This window comes from Limanda limanda, chromosome 18 (assembly GCF_963576545.1).
Source record: "Limanda limanda chromosome 18, fLimLim1.1, whole genome shotgun sequence".
NCBI classification, from domain to species: Eukaryota; Metazoa; Chordata; class Actinopteri; order Pleuronectiformes; family Pleuronectidae; genus Limanda; species Limanda limanda.
Genome location: NC_083653.1, coordinates 5,392,802 through 5,419,861, shown reverse-complemented (window position 1 = coordinate 5,419,861; position 27,060 = coordinate 5,392,802). Strand labels below are relative to the sequence as shown.

The 27,060-nt window shown below is 43.0% G+C and overlaps 1 protein-coding gene across 2 annotated transcripts in view; it reads right to left on the bottom strand.

The window, feature by feature from the left end:
* Positions 1–2,661: 2,661 nt before the first annotated feature.
* Positions 2,662–27,060, bottom strand: part of LOC133024497 (regulator of G-protein signaling 6-like) — a 52,181-nt gene continuing 27,782 nt past the window's right edge. For both annotated transcript variants that reach the window (XM_061091626.1, XM_061091629.1), the window contains 16 exons: positions 17,959–18,055; positions 15,270–15,320; positions 14,451–14,557; positions 12,551–12,602; positions 11,423–11,487; positions 11,121–11,197; positions 10,687–10,768; positions 10,467–10,541; positions 10,093–10,194; positions 9,537–9,598; positions 7,987–8,097; positions 6,905–7,030; positions 4,586–4,772; positions 4,006–4,095; positions 3,580–3,633; positions 2,662–2,712 (listed from right to left, as the gene is read on the bottom strand). In XM_061091626.1, the coding sequence (XP_060947609.1) occupies positions 2,662–2,712; positions 3,580–3,633; positions 4,006–4,095; positions 4,586–4,772; positions 6,905–7,030; positions 7,987–8,097; positions 9,537–9,598; positions 10,093–10,194; positions 10,467–10,541; positions 10,687–10,768; positions 11,121–11,197; positions 11,423–11,487; positions 12,551–12,602; positions 14,451–14,557; positions 15,270–15,320; positions 17,959–18,055 (1,389 nt within the window). The remainder of the gene's footprint in view (positions 2,713–3,579; positions 3,634–4,005; positions 4,096–4,585; positions 4,773–6,904; positions 7,031–7,986; positions 8,098–9,536; positions 9,599–10,092; positions 10,195–10,466; positions 10,542–10,686; positions 10,769–11,120; positions 11,198–11,422; positions 11,488–12,550; positions 12,603–14,450; positions 14,558–15,269; positions 15,321–17,958; positions 18,056–27,060) is intronic.

Sequence of the window (27,060 nt, the reverse complement as noted above, 5' to 3'; positions counted from 1 at the left end):
ATTTTAAAGGCATAAACTTTCTTCCACATTCCACAATCATCATCATTAGATTTGATGTACAATCGGCAGCATTTTGTTTCTGCTCAGTGTAAACTAAAAGAACAAGGTTTGTGTAGGACACTCTCTCTGCATGGTGTGTGGCTGTAGACGAGTTCAGCAGCTGTACGTGAAATATACTCTTGATCGCATCACACAGGTTGTCCTGTCATTCTTTAAAACTAGAAGAAATACAACACAACTGGTAAGAGTGATAATTGGATAAAGATTGAACAGGAGCCTCAAAGTTCCACCAGGTGGTGCAATAGCTTTCACTATCATCCAGTATGAAAGAGCCTGGATCCTCTGTGTATTATTAGATGCAAATTATTCAAATATACTCTTAATTTGATATTTTGATTTTCTCTCATTTACCACACTTAACCACATTCAAACTTCTTAAGTGGACTTTCAATTAAATATTTAAGTATTTCTCAGCATTCATTTTGTAATTATACATCTTATTGTCAGTCTGCTTTAATAATCAGATGTTTATCTTCTGCATAGTCATCAAGAGAAAGTGGTTATTGAGACCTGCACTTTTACTCTGAATGCACTAGAGGGCAGCGTGGGACCACATACAACAGATGTACCTCACGTTTGTTGAGCTGCTGTTTGGTTCCGTTACTTCAGGTTCTTTTCTGTAAACGTCACATTTATTCTACTTCCTGTGATGTAGAAGCTGAGTTTCTCTGCAGCCTCTGCTGAGATCAGATGGACACACGTGAAATAACAAGCGCCACATTTTTGTTGAGCATTCCTCTTTTATTATCATGGTCCTTCTTTACATACGGTGAACAATGGTCAGACCCACAAAGTCCCTTGTTGCGTCAGCCTGAAGTGGAATGTTTAGAAGATAGAATCGAGACTAATTCAGCAACAACTCACTCGTTTGGAGTCGAGCACATGTTTTTTTTTTGTTTTTTTTTGTGTTTGAAATGATCAACTTGTCCTTCGCTTCAATGACAACAAGATTTCACCTCTGTCTGTTCCAAGGTGCTGTCAAAGCTGTGCTATTAATAGAAAAATGTGCTTACAGAGGCAGTGGTGAGATCATCCAAGAAATGATACAGGTGCCAGTGTAGAGACGAGATCTTGTACAATTTGTGCAGAGGAAAACAAAAATAATCAACACGTTCTGGTTTACCTGTTTTCCAGGTCAGATCTACTGAACCTGAGCAGGTCGAGGCTGCTCCAGGGTTTTAGAGCCGGGAATAAACAAGTGTTCACCTGTAGTTTGAATCAGTCTGTGATAAGATTAACAAACACACATGAGTTGATGTAAATACAACACACAGGGTTTCAGCAGGGTCTTAAACTGTTTGAATTTCAGGCCTTAAAAAGTCTTAAATAGTTTTAAATACTATGTACTAGATCTTAAATATCTTTACACAGGTCCTCATTTTGTCAAGATTCATTTGACGCTAAAGTTTAAATGTTTAGGTGAAATGCATAGATTTCCCGATGTCTCTGGGTGTTGCAGTTCTTTCTCAGTGATATCGATTTGAGTGAGCGGTGAAACTACAAACAAGACCAACGTAGAACTGACAACGGAGTCTCACAAACAAACACTCCAGATTTGATCTCAGTACGCTTAGCTCAACTGTAGGGAAACTCTTTGGATATCTACTCAGTGAACATGACCTGTGGGGTTCCCCAGGGGTCTGTCCTCGGACCTCACCTTTTCACTTTGTTACTCCTGGGTTAGTGTCATCCATAAACTTAACTTCAACCACCATTGATATGCAGATGACACACAAATACTGTTCTTCTCTTCTAAACACAGTGACTCAATCAATGTTTTATAGGCTACTTCTCACTATCTTTAATGATGGGGAAGTGTACGTAATCCCGGAGCTCTGATATTCTACCATATATGTCATAGTTGACGTAGATCCTACAGAAGTTCAATTCAACTTAAAAACCTGCAGAAATCATTTAAATAAAATGGGACCACACACCGGTACACTAAACCAGCATCAAACACCCAGAGGACGTTAATTTTGTGTTGATCCAAAAGCTCATTTACTCAGAAGTCGGTGACACCCAGATCCGCTCGTCCTCGTGGAAAGAGTGAAGCAGACGTTCCCTGTGAACCTCCCTTATATCATCCCATAGTGAAACGGTGTGAGATAAAACTAGCTACGGCATTAATGAAGTCTCTGTTTGACATCAGTCAAGGCATTCAAGCATTCCATGTTTATATCGCTGAAAGTAAAGTGAAGGCCTCTGCAGCCGCCATGATAACATGAGTGTAGAGAGTAGATAGAGAGAAACAACAGGAGCCGCTGAGGCGCAGGCGTCCGAGTAGAAACCTCCTCGAGAAGAGAAGCATAGTTTTCCCCTGTGACAGCACTGTCCTGGTGTCAGGTCTGGTGACTTATTGCATGCTGTCGCTCCTCTTCAACTAAATCCGAGTGGAGGGGTGAAGGGGGGTGGGGGGGGTGGAGGGGTTCAAACGTGGCGGCGGTCCAGTGTGGCGCATGGTGGCTCGTCGGGGTTTCTCCCACCCGCCTCCCGCAGCCACACCCAAACGCCCCGAGGTGGGGGGCACTTCTCCGCCTGCTCCCCAGGTGTAAGCGGCTCTTCCGGGTCTGGTTCTTCCTACTCTGGATCCAGGCCTGGTCAGGACGACTGCATGAGGCCCGTGAGTCGTTTGCCCGTCAGCGACTTGCCCTGCGAGAAGGGACACAGCGAGAGAGGGGGGGGGGGGGGGGGGGGTCAGGGGGACAGCTGTCTCAATGCCAGCGACTCTAAAGGCTTTCCTGGGGATTTAAAAAGAGCAGCCAGGGAGGAAGAGGTGGAAGAGAGGAAGGACCTGCTCTGGAAATACGGGCTGGTGGATATTCACAGTGTAGGATCAATATAAAACAATGATATTACAAGAGAATATCATTTTAGAATTTAAACTGAGATTATTTTCTTTATTGATTATAATCCCTCATGCTCCTATTTGTCTGGATAGATTTAGATCTGGATTTATGACAGTAGCAGGTATTAGTACGAGTAGTATCTGTACTTCTACTTGAGTAAAGAGGTTGAATCACTACTTATACTTTACATGAGTAGTTTTTAACACAAGTATCTGTGCTTCTGTTCTGAGTAAACTGCAAGCGATGCTCTGGACACTTAAATTAGTGCGATGAGCAATTTGTTCGGGTTTTTTTGGTTCATTTTTAAACGCTCTGCTGATTTAATGAGTGAAGAGAACACGTCCCAGTGGTCGAGCAGCAATAGAAGTAAAAGACGTCTGAATCACTGAGCTCAGGCTATAATTACATTGGAACTTGTAAAAGTACAAACTGAGTGAGCAAAAAACTAAAGGAAAACAAGAAAATGTTTCATAACTAATAATCCAGGAACAGCTTCACATCATCTTCATACAGGAAGGTTTTTTCCTACGTTGCTCAAATTTCACTCCCAATATAAGCTGATTATTTTATTTTTAGACTGGGAAACAAACCAGATGTGTCTTTGGCTAGAATTCATTGTATTTTAACAAATGCATTTTTGTGACAAGCAGAGAGACGGTGGAACACTCACCACACTGCGAGTGAACTTCTCCAGGGAGGTGCGTCGTCCCTGCTCCGTCTCCGGCTGCAGAGTCACAGAGGAAGTAAATAAAGAGAAAGTAAATAAAGTGGAAACGAGTGAAGACTTTCAGAGTTTAAAACAGATATTTATTTGACTCCCTGTTATTCCTATGTGTATTATGGTTACTGTGAGTATTTTCTATCTAAGGAACCAGACAGCTGGAAACTTGAAAACTTGTCCAAGGAGATTGAAGATTTCAATCATTTCTCACATTTTTCACAGTTTGGGTGAATAAAAGAAAAATGACTGACGCCCCTTTATACAAATCGACCCTTGAGAGCAGCTGACAGTTCTTGCATCAACACTAAAATGGGAAATCCGCTACGTGACAGAATACAGTCGGGACACGGGTGTGTGATGGATTGACACACGTACTTTCTTCCTCGCCATCAGCAGGTCCTGGTACAGGTTGGAGCGCAGGAAGCGTGCATAGCTGTCGCTTTTCATCAGTTTGTAGATGTGGTCCTGGATTGAAATGGAGAACGAGGGTGAGCGACAGAAGGGGAAAGGCAGAGTAACCTGACGGAGACGGTCACGGAGGAAGGAAGAAGGTTGTAGCCTGTTGCCAGAATATAATCTTTATTTAGCTCTTCCCTTTTAAGACCCCCCACCTACCCTCAAACCCTCCATTCCTTCTCACAATCCTTCTCTTTCACGCAGCCGGGCGCATCGTCTAGAAATCGCCCCACAATATAAACCCATTAGCTGATATTGACGAAGCAGGGGATGAAGATAAATGAGGCCGACGACAGAGTGGGATCGAGTTTCTGAAGAGGCAGCGCTGATCAGCTGAAGAGATGGAAATTAAAAGTGAGATATCAGCTCTAGTTTCAGGCCTCGCTGCAAAGGAGCTGGTGCACAGGCTGAGATTCATCAATATAAGTTTATAAGGATTATATGGCGTATAAATGAGTTATTTAGTGGGGAATGGTTTCTGTGTCGTGTGTCGCCCCACCTGTGCGTCCACGTAGCTGTAGCGTCCGGGGTCTTTCAGGTTGTGGCTGGTGCGCTCGTAGCTGTGGGAGTCCAGGTTGATGGAGCTGGGAGCTCCTTCGGCCAGGAACTCCGTCCAAATGTCCTGCGCCCTCTGTGTGACCTCCTGCTGAGGCCTCCTCTTCATGTCCTGCACCGCCAACCAGAACCTGGAGCAGTGAAGAAAACCCTCTCAGGTAGAGTAAGCACTCATGGAAAGGGAGGGGTCCTCAGCTGCAACACGCAACTTCACCACTAGATGTCACTCAATTCTGCAAACTGAACCTTTAAGGATTCTGGAATTTCAAAGATCTTTTTAAGGCTACTTGGATTTTTATTTTTAATACTACGCAAGCATACACATTTTCCACTTCATTCTAAAAATACTCAATCTCAGACGGACACTGCTGTGGGGAAGAATAACGTGTTAAACATATTAAGACATTAATCTTGGATATAAGTGGAAGGGAAGCAGGTGTTGAACTGGGAGCCACAGGTCCACTGCCTCCTATATTAGTTTCTATGAGTATTGATCTGTGGACAGGTTCAGTTCTATTGAGAGGAGGCACCTCTGGGCTGTGTCTCTCTCTCTCTCCACTTCACACCCGCTGTGACTCACTCTCTGTTGATTCACCATCATAAAACCAAAAGCAATTACAGGTCCGGAAAAAGGGAGACCAGGGGTGAGGAGGCCGGTGGGACAGCCTCGGGGAGGCGAGGGCAGGTGAGTGATGAGGGTGGACGCTCTTCATCTCACACAAAGCCTCACTCTTCAGCCCCAGACCCTGTGATTCCAGATCTTTCTCTCAGATTGAATTTATTCTAATCTTTGTGCTTCGTTAACTAAATGTGTGAGAACTGCAGACATTCAGAAAGTACTTCAACCCCTTCGTGTATTTCACATTTTGTTCTGTTGCAGCTTTACACTCATAAACCCCCCCTCCTCCATGTCAGAAGATGGAACATGAAAAAACATCAGTGTGATAAGAACTATCAAGAGTCCTTTTTGAAAAATGTTATTCAACGTATACTTTGACTTTTCCGATTCGCCGAAATGTTCAATCTAATAAAACTTATATCCAATATTACAGCTTCATTTGAATTAAACAGGAGGAAGTGGAGACTTGTCGTTCATCTTTATCTCCAGTTTGTGGTCTACATAAGGTCTCACAGCTAAAAATGACAGAGAAGAAACCACAGAGCTCAGGTACAGGTCTGTGTTGAGGCACAGATCTGGAGAAAGGCTAGAAAACGTTCTGCTCAGAGAACAACCATCACTGCTGCTCTCCACAGATCAGATCTTTACGGCTGAGTGACCAGAATGAAGCTTCTCCTCTGTGACGGACGCACGGCGCCACCTAAAGGACTCGAGGAGCACAATTACCTGGTCTGATGAATCCAGCATTGAACTGTTTAATGATTCAATACCATCTCAATCAGCAGGATCGATTCCTAGGATCTAAAGCTCTGAACAATCGCTAGAATAGCAACTTAAAATATGTTAAGTGTGATTTTATTATATACCACCAAGACAAAATCTAATTGTATTGCCTCCTTGTTTTTAAATAACATTTTCCATTCCTGTATTACTCTGCACTTCTCTTTTTAAACCTAGTTTCCCATTATGAATCACCGAAACATCATTTGATCTAGTTTTTATAAACTTGTTTTTCAACTGAACCTTTTCATGCTTTCACTCTGCACATTTCCAGCATTTAAATGTATTCTTTGGTGTTTTGTAAAACTAATTTGTGCAATAACCCAGCTCAACAGGATTATTTTTTTTTCCCCTGCTCGTGTTATTCCCGGTTGTATTATCGGTTTCTGTGAGTGTTGTTGTTTTTCTTTGTGTGTTGCAAGGTTTTTTCTATCTCAGGAGCCAAACCGCTGGAAAGTGGAAACCATGTGCAAGTGGGTTGAAGTGGTAGGCTCGAACAACAGGGACGCCAGAAAGAAATCTTTTCGGTTCCGGCTACTTTCAGGGCAGAGAAAAGCATCTGAATATTCGAGAGTGGAAATGCACGATGCTTTTGTGCAGCTTGGATTTCAAACAGAAGCATCCGTGAGATAAACTGGAGACCAGGGACAGTCGCAGGAATATTTTGTTTGAGCATGTTGGATTTATTATCTTTCCCTGAAAAGTACCACGTCCTTAATTATTCACTAACAAATCCATTGGCTGGAACTGCGAATGTAAAAGTTATCACGAATTGGGAAAAAAAATGTTGCATCTTCTGTGTGTGTGTGTGTGTGTGTGTGTGTGTGTGTCTGTGTGTGTGTGTGTGTGTGTGTGTGGTCTCACCGCAGGTTCTCCGAGCTGAACTCCGACTCCAGGAACTTGAGGAAGAGCTCCTGTCCCGCGTGGTCCTTCAGGGCCTCCTGCAGAGAGAAGCCCCACTTCCTCACCCGCTGCTGACTGGGCTCCTTACTGGGAGAAAGGGGAGAGGACGGGTATAAACATCTACCTGCTGAAGCTGCTGCAGGGAGTTGAGAGATTAGTTTAGAGGAGATTGAATTACATGGAAATGGCGGAGAGAGGCTTCGGCGCGAGGACGGCAACAGATAAACACTCAAAACCTAACGTGATTGATTTCTGAAGTGTGGTTTTGTGCCCGGGAATGGAAGAGACCATTGGAATCAAATCTGATCTGATGCATTCAAGTGGAAAAACAATTGTGATCTGAAGCTGAAGAGACACTGACAGTTTTCTCTTTCATCTTCATTTTTGCTTTTAATATTATGTGGGTTTTACGCTGTGGACCAATCTGATAAATCTAAGAAATTATCTAATAAATTGAATTAACTCTTGCATATAAACAGATAAACTCAGAGTCTAGTGAAACCTGTTGAGAGACATGAGCGCCTGCTGAGATAATAACCTTCAGATAACAGCTCATTGAACGATTCTGCTTGATTTCTCTGCTATAAGATGATTATTTGACCTTCTATATTCTGCGTAGGTTAAATTCTTCATGCCAGTTGATTTCCATTAAGCGCTGGCAGGAGGTTTCCTTCTTTGTCACTTCTCAAGGTCGGCGAATTTAAACTCACTCACCTGGTGTTTTAACAGATGCTTGAACAGCTGAGATGCTAGTGTAGATGATGCAGAACAAATTGACCACCGCTGAATTATGCTCCTGTGCTGCCTTGACGTACAGTAAGTTGGTCTTTGCTTCTGTTGTGGTGTAAAATGCTGTTTGTCATGAAAATCACAGTTATTCCACTGCTGCACTGCGTTTAAGTCATTTTCATGAACCTTCCCTGACTTCCAGCCTCGCTGCCAGTGTCTGTGTGTGAAGTGTGGATTCATTTATTCAGTAAAACAGAGTTGAAGTGTTCGCTGGCTGTGACGGTGACTCCGCCGCGCCGTCTGGTTTCTCCTACCTCGCCTCCACGTCCCAGAAGGACGGATCATCGCTGGTCCAGGGGTTTGATGGTTCTGTGGCCGTCACAAACGGGTCATACTCCATGTACTGCTCCGTGTAGGTCATCAGACTGACACACACACACACACACACACACACACACACACACACACACACACACACACACACACACACACACACACACACACAGGGGGGGGGGAGAGGAGGATGAATGCACAGCCAGAGTTTAATAGTGACAGTTTACCTATTTGTTCAGTGAGATCAATATTCCATCTGTTTACTTGCAAATGTTTTTTAGAAGTAAACCGTATAAATTAACAAAACAAAAAGTAAATTGGTTCGCTGCAGAACATCTGTTCTAATCCGAATCAGCAAAGCTCAGACGTGAAGCTTCTTCTTCCAAAATCGAGATAAACAACAAGTGAGAGAAGCAGCGAAGCGGAACGAGCATCAACAGCAGCAGCATCAGAACAGAGAGGAGATTGTTTCCTGCACCACGGCAACCATTTAGAAATCCTCTTTATTCCTCCTGAGGATGAGACTAGATGTTCTTTAACCAGAGTAAAAAATCACTTCCTGACAAAACACATCAGGAAGGGATTTTCTACCTGTGTTGGTTAAGTCATCACATTAATATCTTCATCTGTGACACGTCATCACCTCAAAATCCTGGATCTTTGACCAACCACAGAAGTGTGATCTGCTCACTGACCCAACAAGTGACTCAAACATTCACGATAACCATAATTTGGATTCTTATAAACCAACGTGATTCCTGACACTTGTCATGTCGCTTCTCGCATGGTTTTAGATTAACGGCCGAAGTTACCGCACGGCGAAGCACCGATTGAACTCAGCTCCACGCGTGACGACAGGAGGTCAAAGGGTCGAGGAGGCGGAGCGGGGGAGCAGCGAGGAAGCAATAATCTGTTTTCCTGCTCCGCTGGGGGAGTAAAGGCCGTCCTGAGCGACTGAGCAGGGGATGAGACTGTCAGGAAGGAGGAGCTTGTGTGTGTGTGGATGCCGTGTGTTTCTCTCATGATAAATACAGGAAGGGGGAAAAATAACACGAATTACACAAGTACAACTAATTAAACACAACAGCCCCACATTAAATGTAACATCCATAAAACGTTGAGGAACATCAGCCTCGAGCCTTTATCCTTATTCCAGCGCTGAGGATCTTTTGAACATTTCCCCATTCATAAATAATTCAGTCTTACTACACGGGATACAGGGAAAACCTCATCCTGACCTTTTGATCTAACATTTTATCTTTGATCTGATTTTCTCATCTGTAACAGTTTTTATTTCTGTATCAATATTCTATTGCTGTGTGATCTTCAAATTGCTTTTGTTTGTTATTTTTTGCCTTCAATTTTCATTTTTTAACTAGTAAAGGACCATGTTACTGTGATTTTGAAAAGTGCTATATAAATAATGATTTGTTTTATTCTTCTTCTGCCGATTATTATTATAATTTAATAATAAATATTATCCTACAGTGACATGGGGACTGACAAGAGAAAGATTAGACGTGTCCAGTACCTGTCAGCGACTTTAGACATTTTCATACAGTGACGATCCAACTGCAGGTTCAGGAAAAAGATCTGAAACAGACAGAGGTCAGAGTTCAGAGACACTTTACATTCATATTTTCGAAAGTGTTTCAAGTGGAGTGATCACTTTTGTTTGTGATATTCATTAACTATGGAAACAACTATCAAAGGAAAAGAAGGATTTTTATTTTTACTCTAACTTCCTTCTCTCCTGTAATTGAATGCCTGTCAACTAGCTCCGCCCCCTCATTCTGTCAAACTGACCAGGTGATGCATTCATCAGGCAGCCACCACCACCACCACCAACACCACCAGTGACCTCTGTGTCACACACGTGCTAACGCCAAGGTCGTGTGTTGTTCCGTTTGCACACAACATCATCAAGGTTAAAACTCTCAGCCTGAGGAAGAATCACCACGACCGAACTGGAGCATATTAAAGCGAAATATCGATTCAAAACGATTCTCTGTGGCTGCTAATCTTATCTGGAAGGAAATCAAATCACGTTTTTTTTTTAACGTGACTTCATCAGTTTGGCAATTCACCTCTTTCTCGACGTCCTCCTTGGTGCCTTTCCTGCTGAGGTGTGAAGGAGTGTGTATGGGACTCTGAGCCTGCGTTCCCTCCTCTGCCAAACCGTACACCGACTGATCCCATCCAACACCATGCATGAGGAGAAACAGGGGAAGCAACAGAGCCTTGTTATTTTCTTGCAGGGAAGAAAAAGGCAAGAGAGCAGGTAGCGAGAAATCCCCAGTGCATTATGTTGTAGATACAGAAAAATGATGCAGGTGAATAAATCATATTCAGGAACAGCGTTGATGTAATTTCCTTATTTGTCAAACCACTAAAGGATTTTCTACAATTAACGTCACCTTTAACTGTGTTTTTATGAAATCCCTTTGACCGCAGCTCGTACCTTCTTGACTCTGTGAGGGTTCTTCATGCGTCGACACTTTCTTATGTCCATCTCTGTGGTGTTCACACATCCCGGCTGGAGAAAAACAAACCCCACATTTCTTAACACATGCCTACAAAACCCAAACAGAGCCATGGAGCGATTGAGATGACACAGCAGGTGGATGGAAGAGAAAGTGCGCGGGCGGTAATCTCCCATGCACAGACAGAGGCTCACTGACCACAGGTCGGTGGACGTCCCAGAAGGCCCTCTCCTGGCTGTCCAGGATCTTCCTCTCGGTTTTATCCTTTTTCCTGTCGATCCTGCAGATGAGAGCAGTGGGTGAGAGAAGTGCTGATGCTTCCCAGGCACCAGAATAAGTCGTGGCAGTGGAGTCAGGATAAGGAGAGAATCAGTTTTCAGTGTGTGTGGAACAGATACAGCCACGGAAAGGATCGCAATCTGGAAGAGCTGAATTAAAAAATGATTTATCATGTAATCTGAGCCGCGATAATCTTTTATTAAACTCCATAACAGGAGGGTTAATGGAAATATAACCTCATTGCTCATGTTATGTCCCGTTGAGCTCACACACCGCTGTTGTTTATCTTTTACCTTCGGTGCAAACAACATCGCTGCGTGCATCGTGTTGCCATGGTAGCGCGGCACACTTACTTGACCTGGGCCTCAGCTTGCATGTAGATAAACTCCCACTTCCTGGCAAAGGCTCTCTGCAGCCTGGCGAGGTTTTCCTGTTGGAAACCAGAGAGAGTCACGCTCACGAGTTATGATCAGAGCACGACGCTAGGACCACATTAAATGAAGACTTCTAAAGATGGAGTCTGATCTGGAATCCAATTCAGATCCGTATCAATCTCAGACTCGCTTACGTCTGACCTTCAGAGGGGGATGTGTGATTTTCTCCCCCGAACTTGACACACGGATCAATACAGAGAAGCAACAGCTCGAGAACTCACCGCCTCGTAATCTGCCAGCTCCAGCCTGGTCTTATTCTGCATGGTCCGCTTGCACAGGTAGATAGCTGAGAGAGAGACAGATGAAGAGAGAGAGAGAGAGGACTGAGGTGTGGGACTTATCTGAGGACACACTTCCCCTCCGTCCTTTCAACCGCTCATCCATGCATCTCTCATCCACCGTGTACCCGCCTCACCTCTCAGAGCGTGAGAGTATAATCAGTTTCAGAGGCCGCCTGTCCACACATCTTCCTCCTGAAGGAGCAGGAGTGTGAAGACGTGCCGAGCCCTGAACTCCAGACACGACTGCTTCCTGTGACAGGACGAGCGGCAGGAAGTGGAAATGGGATCGACTTTCTGCCGCGGAGGAGACGAGTCGGCTGCTGCACATTTCTCAGTGGGAGAGTTTTTATTTTCTGATATAAGCTGATACTTTCTGTAAGGTTTTAAAAAAAATATGGGATTTTGAAGGCGAGTCAAAGTCACACTGAGGATAGAATAAGTGTTTTATGCCAATATATCAAGATAACATTGGAGCGATTTATTGAATTCACATTTTACAGTTATTTTTGATACATTTTGCGAATGTATTGGTCTATTTATATACATTTTCATTTAAAATTATCTCAAAAACTACAAAACTAAATCTCTTAATCATAATTTAGCTCATGATACGAAGCTACAGCTCTCCACTGAAAACCAGAATAACGTCATTTCATTGCTAAACAAAGTCGCTGGCAGTTAATAAGAAAATCTGCTTTGCATCCAATCTTTTAAATGCTGCAAAATAACTGCACCTTTATGTAAATGCACAGAATTTAATTGTGTTTTCCAGACAGTCGCTGTGGGTGTGATCCAGCAGACATATTTAATCATATCAAATATCACCGGCGTGTTAAATGTCAGTATAGGTCACACGCACACTCAAAGATTGATCGAACCCGACGCTACAATTTTTTAATTGGTTCACATTGAACAGTTTTACCCATTAGTCCCTAATCACCCTGTTAAAGCACCAAGTATGTATCAGGTGAGATGAGCATCGTGGGACTTATGCAAATCCAGAAATATTCACTTACAGCTGCACGGGTAGACATTTACTTTTATCCAAATGTATTTAAAGGTTCTCACCATAATCAGTGTTTTCAGGCTCCCAGCAGTTGGACGGCCAGAAATATGGAGCCTGAGGGGAAACAAAGAGAAAGATGAGGATGTTTCTTCTTCTTCACAAACACAGTAGTGATGCCTCATTAATGCAAAATATCAGCTCACTTTCAAAAGCACAAACTCGGGGGCTGTGACCTCGCGAAGCTCTTGTTTTGCCTCGGAGACGCAGCGGTGCTACGCGACTGCCGTGCGCCGTTATGTGAGCAATCAAAACATTTTTTTATTACCACGAGTGAACGGATTTCGGAGGAGCTGACTCATAAGAACCTTTCCCACCAGCGAGAGGCGTCCTGGGGGGGGGGGGTGCAGACGAGCTGGGAGTGGCCCAGCGACACAATAAAACAAGGAGCGCTGAGAGCCGCAGAGTAAACAATGGGAGAGAAGAACAATAACGGCAGCAGACGGAGAACAGATGCTGATGAGATTCGTTTGAATCACACGTTCACACCATGTTTGACTTATTTCAACTATGAGAGACACAACATGGTGTCAATTGTGTTGATTTTCTCTTTGCTTTGCCTGAAAAAGTGATTATCTTTGTGAAGCTTCTCTACTACGATTAACAGCCCTCCTCCTCCTCCTCCTCCTCCTCCTCCTCCTCCTCCTCCTCCTCCTCCTCCTCCTCTTCCTCCTCCTCCTCCTCCTCCTCCTCCACTCCACTTTGAAGGACGAGAACCTTGAGGTCAAACGCACGGCGATGTGCACGACCACCTGGTTTAATTAAACTGCTCCTCCAGCTCCGGTGGATTGGAAGGAAGACGGAGCTGCACAGAGATCGTTGTAATCTCGCCGCCTGCCGCCCGGCCGTCTCCCAGAGGAATTGTGAAAACATTGTTTCCTCTTTCTTTAATTAGGAACGTCAGGATGAAAAAAAAATCAGCCAGGCATAATTAATCGGTGACTTTACTGTTGCTGTTTTATCTGTGAACAGAGGAGGAGGAGAAGAGTGTCTGTTAGTCTCTCAGTGTGAGGGGCTTTGTGGTGACCGCCTACTCAGTCCCGAACCCAGATCTGCTTCCCTCACTCACTCGCTCGCTTGATGAATATTTTAACAGAGCGCCATTCATTTTTAATGGGGTCCCGGGACGCCCACGTAGTACTGAAGAGGCTGCAGACAGTGGACCGGGCCTTTTGTCATCAGGATCGAGATTGGTGTGTAATTCCATGACGGAACAAGTAATCCCCTCTCGGGCTGATCGGGGTCTTTGTGAAAGGAGCAATTTCCACAATCAGATTGAGGAAGGAATGAGATGAAGCTTAGGTCTGTTACAAAAGGCACAAGAAAAACCGTAATGTAGTTTAATCTGTGCACAATAAAGACCAATCTGTTGCCACTTGTCCCTGCAGTGACTTCCTGTAAGAGCCATGTGGGCTGGGCACCTTTAATACGAGTAACTTATATATCTGTGCATCAAAATCAATGTATTGGCTGATGCCTGATTTCATATCAGGTGACCAAAGAGAAAAGTTGAGCTGGAGGACACGCCCACCTACACCTGCGATCTGCACCCATTGATGTTACTAGCTGCCAGTGCTGATTATGCCTTATTGTCTATTCGACTCTAATTGGGACCATAATTTACGAAATGAACATTAATCCGTTTTGACGACTTGAACTCCTTACGAAAATGTTAACAGTTGATATAAATCAAGTGAAAGTTGGGTCATAGACTTTTAAAGAAACAAAAAGTGGAGTCGCACTCTGCTGGTCATTTGAGAGAATACAGGTGTACTTCATTGGCTTCACCTTTCTAGCGATCTCTACTCCATCTACACTCTTTAAAACATAGATTAAAGATTATTAATTGATTCTAAACGCAGCTACTGTCACCGTGTCTGTGTTTCACCGGATGCTGTCGCTCACCTGAAAGCGATAGAAGGCGCCGTCGTCTTTGAGGGAGAGAACGTGATCTGAGATTGGGAAGAAGTATCCCTGAGCTGCGATGAGACTCCCGATGTGCATGGCCTCGACTGCGGGAGGAACAACACACGGAATACAGATCACAACATATCATCTGTACTTCATTATGAGTCATCACATTATCAGGAGCAAGCTACACATACACGATTTGCATTCGCGTCATGAAGTATAAAGCTATGGATCATAGTTATATTTACAAAGCCCGTTCAATTGGGATTGCAGCTATAGGATTCAGTGGCTGGAATGTACATGGATGAGTCAAAGAGTGAGTCAGAGCCGTGGGCTCCTGCACCAACAATAAACCCTGCTCTCCCACCACCTCGCCTCAGGTCAGCCAAACAAAGGAGTCCACAGCGAATACAAGCTGCTAATCCATAGCTAACAATAGCTTTTCTATTTAAAACCACTGTTTCCCTGCTGCTGTACCTGCTCTGCATTTAGTAAATTATTAAACTACGTCCACCAAGGAGGTCGTTTTCACCTGTTAGTCTGTTTGTTTGACAGCAGGATTAGGTAAAAACTACGAAAACCCACGAAACTCAGGGGAAGGACGGGAAGACGGCCAAGAAGGAAGTTACCACAAAATGGGAAGTTTGTTTCTTCGAGATTCAAGAATAATTCATGGATGTTAATGGAAGAAGTTCTCAGTATTAGGTTTAATGTACCTCCACAGTTTTAGTAGTTCTACTGAGGGGTTTCTCTCCAGTGGCCTTTTAAACAAACTCATTACATTCAGCTTCAGTCTTACTTTTCTAAACTTACCTGGATCTTCAATGGCCAAGTTCTTCATCATCCACTGTACGATATCTGTACCTGAATCGGATCACACAGGCAGATAATATGAGTGTTACAGAGAGTACGTAAAATAGAAATTAAAATGGTACTACTACTTTTTTGAGAACAAAGTAATTTCCAACGATTTCCCCCTTATAATACAAATTAAAATTAGGTTTAAACATAAAAAGAAAACTGTAACGTGAATAATGTTTAATACAAGGTACTTCCACTGGCTTTAAACTTTAATATGTTTTTCAAGAAATTCTTTCAAGACAAGATAATGAAGGAACATTTTTGTTTCTGTATTTCAAGCTGACATTAAATAATGAGCCCAATAAAACCATGAAAATGAGATTGTGTCACGTCATGGGCACTGAGGAGTGTAACAGTGAGATTTGATATTATAACGACAAGGTAAATCTCCTAAGAAGTTTTTTATGTTTCCTCTTTTTTCGTATTTCTGCAGTGGAGATAGAGAATCACATTATGTTTTCTTCTCCTCCTCTGCTTTCCCCCGAGTCCCGGGGGAGGCGTTGATAATTCTCCATCATTCATTAGTTTCCTGGCCCTCAGCACTCAGCTGCAAACATGTGAGCTGCTGCTCTGCACATCCATCCGCCGCCGTAGTAATTGTGTCTATTGATATGCTCTGCTTATGGCGTATCGGGGTAATGCGTTTTCCATAAGTGCAGCGGCTGAAGAGCACAAGAATGATAATGGGCTTTCTTTGTTTCCATGATTTGTTTGGGGTGTGTCGGAGCCTCCCACTGTGGCTGCAGCCGGTTAAAGTGATTTAGCCGATCCGATGAAGCGACTCCAGCCGACAGGCGAGGCGGCTGACATCCATCCTCACCATCCATCCTCACCATCCATCCTCACCATCCATCACCTGTCAGATTCTCCTTCTCCCGCAGACCAGAACTCTGCTTGTTTCTCTTCTGAATGTGGATTTATCTACAAAGTTTGACGTTGTGCATCTTCCCTGTGACTCACATGAATACTTGCCCACACGCTGACCCTGTGCAGTCGCAGCTTGATTGAAGCAGTCGGGGGGGGTTGATTGCCTTGCTTAAGGGCACCTTGGCAGTAGGAGGGTAGCATTACTCATTCCGTTTTTCCACACTCACACTTTATCTTCCAAATATTTAATCATGTGTTGTCCTCTCACTTATCCTCCGGCTCTGCAGCTATCCTCCAGTGGTCCATTGCAGAAGAAACAGATTGGCAGCCTTGACAAAGGCCGTAATGAAATTCAGCCACAGAGCACATTGTGTTTTTGGGTATAAGGGTGTGACTCAGCTGGAGATTGAGCTGGTAGCTTCTCCATCACTCCCACCACTGCTATGGGGATTTCAAGCTAAAGCTCAAACTGATGATCTCACATTGTTTACTTTGTTGCAGAGAACTGGGGGAAATTCAGTATATACGACTACAACCAGCAGCTGGTTAGCTTAGCATGGTATACAGACTAGAAACAGAAGGGAAAAGTCTCTCTGACTTAAACCTGAGATATGTTCAATAGATTAAGATTAAGATACATTTATTTGTCCCAAACACATGCACAGACATGCACAAGCACACTCATGCAAGGAGGGAAATTTAACCTCTGCTTTTAACCCATCTGGTGCAGGACACACAGAGCAGTGGGCAGCCATGTACGGCGCCCGGGGAGCAGATGTTGGGGGAGTAAGGTGCCTTGCTCAGGGGCACTGGACAGGGTAGGGAGAATCCTCTTGGATTTTTGGACAGATCAATCCAGGTTCGTCTTTTTGTTGTTTCTCCGTGGAGTCGAACCAGAGACGAACCAGTGACCTTTTCTGCCCATAGTCCAAGTTTCTGCCACTAGTCCACCGCCTCTCCCTTCACCTTTGACCTTTGACCACCCAAATGTAATCAGTTAATTTGTGAGTCTAAATTAACATTTGTGCCAAATTTGAAAGGATACTCTTGAGGCGTTGTTAAGATAATGTGTTCACAAGGCAACAAATGTGTTTTTGAAAGGCGCATTTAATCCTTGTTTTGTACCGAATGTAAAGAAATTCCCTCAAGATGTTGTTGATGTGTCGTGTTCACAACAACCCGATCGGTGGTCCATCACCCGAAAGGTCGAGGCAGACAGCCGCCCACATCGAGTCTGGCTCTGCTGAAAGTTTCTTCTTGTTGTGTGAACTGTTGTCTGTCTCCATCATTTTGCGAGGTCTTGACCTTACTATATGAAATGCCTCTAGTTATTGTATGTTGTGATTTTGCACTACACAAATACAATTGAATTGAATTATGCTTCTTGCAACTGCCGATGCCAGTGAGGAGGCGTAAAAAAGCAAATAAGCCTATTTCCCAGAGTGTAAAATAAAAATTAATTCCCTGCACAAATCATCAAATCGAGTCTTTTTCACAGAAACATGAGGATCAAGGGACCGTGCGTTTCCCATGGTCTCCTCTTCGCTCTCTCTCTCTCTCTCTCTCTCTCTCTCTCTCTCTCTCTCTCTCTCTCTCTCTGTTCACCAGATACTCAAATTACTAATGTACGTTACAGTCAGTGCTGCAGACTCCAGGCTCTGTCAGTGTTGTGGTCGAGTCTCAAGTCTGAAGATCAACTCCTGAAAATGAGGAGTGGAGTCCGACTCGGGGTCAGAATCAGTCCCCGTCCCCTCGGTCTCTCTCCGTCTCTTACCCGTGACGACACTGGGGATTTTGGTCATGAAGCTCTTGACGGTTCTGATGGGAACCCCCTCCGTCTCGTCCTGGATACGAGTGACAATGTCCTCAATCTGCAGAGGAAGAGACAGAAACAGAAGAGACAGTCTGATCAAACCTTGAGTTGAGAACAATCCATCTGAGGCAAAGTTGGGTTGAACCAGAAGCAGCATATTAACACCAACACACCAGCACAGTACTTTTAATCTGTTAGATTATAGTCTGTATTTTTCTCACTACTGTCCTTTCCTAAAAGTTAGAAGGTCGGATTACAAAACCACACGAGGTTGCTGTTAATTCTGCACAGACACGGAGGCTCCACAGTTTCAGTTGATTAATTTGAACATGTCCTCCTCATGTTGAAGTGCTCACTTGAGCTTCCTGGAAAACTGCTAATGAGAAACACTTCATTTTTGTGGGTGTTTGTGTGTGTTTGTCTAGTGTGTTGAAAAAATGCAATCAACAAAATCTAATTTAAGCTAGGGCATTCAACTTGTCTTTTTTGCACGTCAGATTCATGCCTCACTATGATGACCATGTTCTAAAATTAAATACAGAACATGAAGGGTGTAATGATTCGATTTCATCCATCCATCCTATGCACCACTTATCCAGTGGAGAGCTGGAGCCAATCAGAGGTGAAGTTGGGCGAGAGGCGGAGTCCAGCCTGGACGAGTCATCAGAAACCTTTTTAAATATTGAGCCAAATAGGCGACAGTAATGACCGCTGTACCAACAGGGGACCGACTTTTATGGTGTTGGTCTTTACAGCCCAGTCTGGACCATCCACCACTTTACATTAAGTATCTTTGTACCATTCTTGAATTATTTGTTCAGTTTCTGCCTAGTTGTGAGTCTCCTGATTCTGGAAAAACACCACAACACGGTCAAGTGACTTTCACTAACTCATCTGATAGAAGCAGGAAATTAGGTTCAACAGGACAACTTGTCTTCGGACGATGATCACAGCTGTACAGGTGTTAAATTAAACATGTTGCCTGGTTTGCACTGAAATGATGAGTCGAGAGTTTGATTCCCCCCACCCCCCTCTCTGCACAGATGCTTTTATAGTCTGCGTCAGCGAGTGGGAAGTGAGAAGTCGGTTGCTTTGGAGACAGCTATCGCAAAACCACCAAACAACTCAGAAGCTATATATATATATATAAACGCTGAATGTAATCCAGAGCAGAGAGAGAGAGTACATATGTTTTTTTTTACACTTGGACCATTAAAGTGATCACATTAAAGAAGTGCTAACATAAAAATAAAAATAGGAACACCACTGAGAACAGCGGGTGCAGACCTGTGGCTCGGAGAAAAACACTTTCAAATCCTGAGCTTCTAGTTGTGTGCAGATTTGCCCCCCACCCACAACCCCCCTGCTGTGTAATCGTTCTGACCCTTTTAGCTTTATGAGAATATTTATAATGTCAGTGGAGTACGACTCCAGCAGGCACCCCCGCTGGGTCAAAGCTCACATGACTCCGTCCTTAGCAGACTCTTAACACACTCTACTTAATGTGGAGTGCTCTAAATGGACAGAGACGTAGTTTACTGTGCAACTCTTACAAGAACTCTTCAGAACACCTCAAACATATAATGGTCGCCTGCAGCTCATGCATCATATAGATGTAATTATTGTATGGTCGTACATCCTGTACAGTTATTCTGTTCAAACTAATTATCCCTTTAAAAGCTTCAGTATTTGTCTAAAATGTTTGATTTGCCTTCTCGTGTTGCTCAACTCCTAAATAAAAATATTCACATGTTTTCCTTAAATGTAAAAATCTGCCTCTGTGCTTTATAGTTTAATTAAAAATAAAAGATTTAATAAAAAACACATCAGACTTTATTACTTTTCTTAGCAAGCAGGCGAATGTTCACTGACATAAAGAGACTAGGAAAGAACCTTGAAGAATATTAAAAGCAAATTACTTGTCCTATAGCTGTAAGATGAGTTGTGACCCTTTCAGGTGTTTTTCAGCTTAAAGGTTTTAGAAGTTGTACGTTTTCGCTGCTGCTGAATCACTTTTCTTTTGCCCGGAGTCGGTGGTTTGGGATAGTCGCCAAGACCTTCAACTGTTAATGCATTTACAAAACAGGAAGTTGCAATACGCCCTCTGAGCAACGCTACATCTTCAGGGTGAACTGGAGGTTGCAGTGAGTCGCTGTCAGACAGTGACGTTTAATTCTGACCTTGCAAAGTTTCGGCTGGATCGCTAATAGGCTGCTAATGCTAAGGTCGGCTGCGTAGCGCTAGCAAAACGTTCACTGTACTTAAGGCCGATTTGACATTTATCAACCTACTAAATATTGTCCATCACATTAAAATAACATTTTAGGTTGTTCTCATCACGCTGAAATATCTAAGCTTGGTTTTAATCACATATTTGATATTGAGAAAGCCAAAGTATGAGATAATAATTACTGCTCTGGGACGATATCATGCTTCACCTCTCTTCTCGCTGCAGTAGTAAGACGAACAGCTGGACAGTTTCTTAAGGTCAGGGGTGAACCTGGAAGTTGTATTACAAACATCATCTATACAACAACATGCAGAGAGTGCTGAGAGAGTGTTTATGCTCCGGTCCAGGTCTTTGAGTGCAGCCCAGCGGGAGCAGATTTCATCAGATTTATTGCGAGCTGCTCTATTTACCCCCCCCTGGGGCAGTGGGCCGCCTGATTACAATGTGATCGCCGCATGCTTAGCATGGAGCGGCCGGTGGGCTGGCAGGCCGCTCGGCAGACAGGTGGGTTATGAGGAGACGTGGATTGCTCTGTAGATTGTAGTTTAATGATCCCTGTGGGCGACTGTGCCGCTCATTTGTACTCGCCAGCGATGTGGATGCCAGCATTGAGTTATTGTTTGAGTTTGTATCATAATAACTGAAGCATGTGATGGAGAGAGTAGGGAGACAAAGATGAGCACATATAAACTGGTGCTATGGCAAAGTGAAGATTCATATCTTTAGAAAGTAGTGATGGGAGGATACTGGATTTTTTAAATTTAGTTAAAATTAGCAATTCCACAATTTTGTATATACAATCCTGCATCCAACAAATACCCTTAGTGTTATCAGGTGAGTGGACTAAAGGCCTCATTTAGCATATGAACAAATTCCTTTGAATTGATAAATATTATTGGATTATCATTACTAATACATTAATGTGACTTGTTTTAATGCTTTAGCTGATTGAAGAGGATCAATCCTTTAAATGTTTACTCTAAATGGAAGCTTTTATATTTTATAGGATAATCACGTTTTTTGTGTGAAAAATAAAAAATTTTAATAGCTAAAAATCTAGTGGGATAAAGAACAATTCTCTCTGTCTAAATGTGGAGGATTTAAATTATGAAGTAAAGTAGCATGAAATATAAATCAAGTGCTGCCCTGGATGCCAGTAGAGTAGTTCAGTAAATGTACTTTCAACACATGGATGTCGTCTTTCACTAAATGCTTTTCGTCTCTGCCTGTAGATGCTAACGGGGATTTTAACTAAAAACTCGTCCAAATCGTGATTCAACCTCTGACGTGGTTCTGTCACTATGTCACGGAGGCTCCACAGTTTCAGTTGATTAATTTGAACGTCCTCCTCATGTTGAAGTGCTCACTTGAGCTTCCTGGAAAACTGCTAATGAGAAACACTTCATTTTTGTGGGTGTTTGTGTGTGTTTGTCTAGTGTGTTGAACAAAATCTAATTTAAGCTAGGGCATTCAACTTGTCTTTTTTGCACGTCAGATTAATGCCTCACTATGATGACCATGTTTTTAAATTAAATACAGAATATCAAGGGTGTAATGATACGATTTCATCCATCCATCATATGCACCACTTATCCAGTGGAGAGCTGGAGCCATTCAGAGGTGAAGTTGGGCGAGAGGCGGAGTCCAGCCTGGATGAGTCATCAGAAAGCTTTTTAAATATTGAGCTAAATAGGCGACAGTAATGACCGCTGTACCAACAGGGGACCGACTTGTATGGTGTTGGTCTTTACAGCCCAGTCTGGACCATCCACCACTTTACATTAAGTATCTTTGTACCATTCTTGAATTATTTGTTCAGTTTCTGCCTAGTTGTGAGTCTCCTGATTCTGAAAAAACACCACAACACGCTCAAGTGACTTTAACTAACTCATCTGATAGAAGCAGGAAATTAGATTCAACAGGACAACTTGTCTTCGGACGATGATCACAGCTGTACAGGTGTTAAATTAAACATGTTGCCTGGTTTGCACTGAAATGATGAGTCGAGAGTTTGATTCCCCCCCCCCCCCCCCCCCTCTTAGCAATTCCGATGGAGAGAACAGTGTTACACACGTGTTTATCAGAGTGGAAGTGGGTTAACACGTCCTGAGTGGACCAAGTTGAGTCCTGGGAAGCTACAACAACAACTCAGAGGTGGACACACTAACTTGCATGCAAACCTGAACACATGCAGAACGTGACAACAGCCTCCTGATCCTGAAGCAGCTGCGATTAGCCGATCTGGGCCCAGAGAGAAGTCTGCTTGTGGAGCAGCCCTACAAAGACACTGTGGCTATAACGAAACAGTTATACGTCCCGGTGAGAGAGAGAGAGAATGTCAGCCATGGCCCTGAGGGCTGGAGATGTCTGCGTTGAGATACCTGGGTAACATGTTTTGGGAGAACAGAGAGAAAATAACATCCTCTGAACCGTGCCGCTCTGAGCCTTCCCCTCGGTGATAGTAACACATCACTGGATCGATAACAGGCTCGAGTCCGGCTGCAGAGCAGGAAGACGGACGACTGACATTCAGGTCAACGAAACCAGAATCAAATCTTATGGTCAATTCATTTGGCCGCAGCTTCGACAGCTGAACTCATCTGAGCCTTTACACTTTGATAATCATCACTTCTCTGTCAGTTCTACTTGAGTTCCATTCAGATAAATACTTGAGTATCCACAAATTTGCAAAAACTGGAATATCTCACAAAAAGCATGAGGCCATGGATTATTGCAAAGCACATTCAAAGATAAGACGTCAAGCATTTATAATTGAGGCAAATATTTGAACGAGCTATTTTAAGACGCATCCATGGCAACAGTTTCAGTTTGATATCAGAGATTGAAAGCAGCAGTTATATATTTCATTTTGTATCTACCTTAGGAGATTTAGCCTGAATACAAATGCAAATAAACTCATGCTACTCCATCAAATGATCAATTTAGATTTTCCGGGGATGGAAAACTCTGTGATCTGACGATTTATAAGAGACCATTTGTTGATTTATCTGCTTCCAGAGCATCTTCACCACATCTGCATCTTACGTGTTGCAACATCCTCAACAATCAAGTGATGACTCATCAAACTGATTGCAACATGTTCCTCTGAGCTTTAAGTGGCACTTGCTCATGACTGGGAACACTTGAACAGAAAGTCAAGTGACAGCAGGGGGGGGGGGAGATGGGAGACCTTGTGACAGCCTCACAACGGGTTTAAAATATCATGTACATGTTACAAAGGTTGAAACTTAAAATATAAAGTGCGATTATGTGGAGGAATATGTTGAGAATGGGCTTCAGGGTCATATAAATATATAAATAATAGGGCTGGGCAAGTTAACTCGTTTAATCGAGTTAACTCAAGTGATGAGTTAACTCGATTGTTTATCCGCCAATTATTTTCTTTTTTCCTGTTCTGCAGCAGTCAGCAACAGATTTTCACAAAATAAAAGCCTGACTTTCACAATAAAACAATAAATAATCAAACCTGAGTTAATGCGAGACAAAATAATTAATCGAGTTAACTCATCACTTGAGTTAACTCGATATTAAAACGAGTTAACTTGCCCAGCCCTAATAAATAAACAACGTTACATTATTGAAGCCACTGTCGTCATTGATGCTAGCAGATATTCACAATTTGCCCTGAACCCCAACTGACTCCATGGATATTAAACTTAACCTGACCTCTGACCTTTAGAGTAAGCTCCTCGAAGTTGCACTACAGACGCCGCTGCCTTTCGAGCTACATGCTAACACCAGGCGCCTTTCCTCCCTTCAAGGGTTTGAACCCCACTGCTGCTGCTCAACGTTCTCTCACTGCTTCACATTCCACATGGCAGATCACAATCAGGCTGATTTAAAGGGATTACACACCAAACACTTATTATAGGGAGGCAATAAGATGCAGAAAAAACATCAGTGCACGGGTAACTATATTTTATATTGCTATAAAAGAACTACAGGATCGTACCCTTAATGTCACCGTGATAGATTTTCCTCACATCTCTACTCGAGGATTGGAGTCTGGATTTCTCCATTACAGTTTCAGAAACAAGGTCATAAACAATCTCTATCGTAAACCACAGAAATACAATACTCTTGAGGGTGAAAACACGTTGGTCCCCTAAGCTCTGGACTAGATTTGGAGAAAGTAAGAAGCATAAACACGTCTTATGGAAAACTTTCCAAAACTTCTACTTTCTCTGAGAACAAGGTGAAGTGTCAGAGAACAAGCTCTCAACTGAACATTTAGAGATGAAGGAGGTAGAGCGACTTCTGGAACTTGTGAGGCTCTTGGTTTTCAACTTGACCTTGAGTGTTTTCCCCCTTAACTACTCCTGATGCGTCAGGGAATTGTGAAGTGCTTTGAGTTGTCAATAGCTTTATTAATGTAGCACAGAGAGGGATAACACCAATGAGTTTAAAAATGTGTGCATCAACCTTTAAAGCAAAACGGCACCGAAAACAGAAGGAGCTTCTCTTGTTGAATCTCTAAAATGAAAATGAACAATTAGTCTAATAAAGTCATTAATGTCTCATTTTAAGGTTCTTATCTCTCATTATAATGTCAAGCTCAAGGTGCAGTATTGTGTTTATTTTCTAAGAGTGAATATTGCTTCTATCGTCTACAGTGTTTTCCAAATTCGCGTATTCTCAATAGATTTAATTTGCACAAGTTGTCAGTTACATGAAGAGGCTAACTATGATACCTCGACCTTTTGTTGCCGTGTGCAATACCAAGGTTGTGATAATGAATCTTCCCTGGGATGGAAATTGCTTAATAGAGTCCAGGCACGTACGGTTCTTGGACATGCACCTCCATGAGAATCCTGCAATGAGGAGACCTGGGTAATCCTGTGTTCATTTTCATTTTTCATGAGGGGAATTAGCACCTTTCTTACTTTCTTGGAGAGGATTACCTTGCCAACCGGGCAAAGGTCAAATTCATTCCCTCAAATTTATTAGATAGTGATTCTGATCAGTGTGTGTGTGTCTGTGTGTGTCTGTGTGTGTGGGTCTGTGTGGGCATCATTCACACATTACCACAGTGTCTTACACACCAGCAGCACATCAACCCAAATGAATTGCCGTTCACCCAGAGTGGGCGTAATGACTCATAGCGGAGATGGTTAGGCCGTCTGCCTGCAGAGTCGATGGGTTAATGTCTTAAAGGTCAGATATGATGGCTCTTTGACGGGGATGATGAGTCTTACTGGTTTCAGCCCATTGCATCTGGCAGCAAAGAGATGTGACTGTTAATGGAAGTGTTATGACAACAGGATGGCTCTGCCACAGTGGACAGCCGGTGATTCTCGGCCTGCCAACAGACACCACAGCAATTTAATAGAGGCTGGAACACACAACAAATGAATTCCTCTGGTTTGTGTGACTGAAACCAAATCTATTGTTTCATCTGCAGCCAAGAACCAATGAAATTAACAACGATTGTCTAATAAACACATCTCAGTAGCTCAATACACCTCAAAAATTTGAATTAGGACCAAAAGCAAAGTACATCCGAAGCTTTTGTGAATATTTGATCAAATATTTGACAAAATGTTAGGCCTGAAGATGGTGTTGGTTGAAAAGCTGAGAGAATAAGAGCAACATAAGATTTGATCCTAAAGCCTGCACCTATAGGAGCAGGTTGGTAAATGACTACTGTTTTGATATTTATTTAACTAATTTACTTATTAACAAACCAACAATCGATAACTCAGTGGATCTGCGAACAAACTGTGAAACATAAATGGACAGAAAAAGGATTTTTTGACAACCCACCGTTACTTTTAAAATAAGGATGTTATATCATCAGCCTCCCTTGGTGGGTGTAACCCTTCTGGCAGTGAAGACTAGATACCCTGAGCAACAGTGGTGCAACAGGCTGTGGACCTGACTGCAGCAGCACCCAAGAGAATACCCAGATTTAGGCCAAATCTTTTTACTGCACTGGATATAAGAAGAGTAAAGGCTGGAAAAGAGCAACGAGGAGAGACAAGACGTGCGATGCATGACTTGACTCTTTAAAGGAAAGTACAAAAGACCAATCTTAGATGGAAGAGATGCTGTTTGACAGTGGTGTGTGTGTGTGTGTGTGTGTGTGGAAGGAGAGTAAAAGGTTTATGATACTAAAATGGAAAGTGCATAAAACGTTTCTACTTCCCACTTCCCACAGGTTTACTCTGAAATTGGAAATCTGGTTTCACCACAGCTTTAGAGCTTCCTCTTACCAGAATTCAACCTAACACAGCCAAACTCAAATTCATATAACTGAAACCACTCGTGTGAATGTGCACAAACTAAGAATCTCAGCTCCACATTTTGTTTTATACATAACTTTGGCACAGTCGTGTCATTTAACCTTTTCCCTTAAGTTTGTGTGATGCTACGGATTTACGATAATACCATTCAGCTCAAATGGAAGTGGTAGTGTTGTGTAGTAGCGTGATGACAGCAGATAAGCAGAAAAGGGCATCGACTGCCACAGGAGCAGAAGCTGCAGGAGTGTGTCCCTGCTCGAGTCCCTGAAGGACAAACTGTTGCTTTCATTGAAAGTGTCAAGGTGTATTTTTAGCGACTCCTCGGGAGAGCTGTTCTTGGTTTGTTTCTTGTTTGCTGAAATTAATTTTCCATCTCATGGCTGGGTGGCAGCAGCTGTAACACTCTGGGTTATTTTTGGGTTTTTTAGCCATTTTCTCTGGAAAGACATCGACAACTATCAGCTGGAGTGTGTGAAAACAATGTATTAAGTTAACCAAAAGGAGGCTTTCATAGTTTTTCTCTCCTCTAATGGGTTATACTCTGCCGCTGAAGCTACTCTTAGTAGTCCG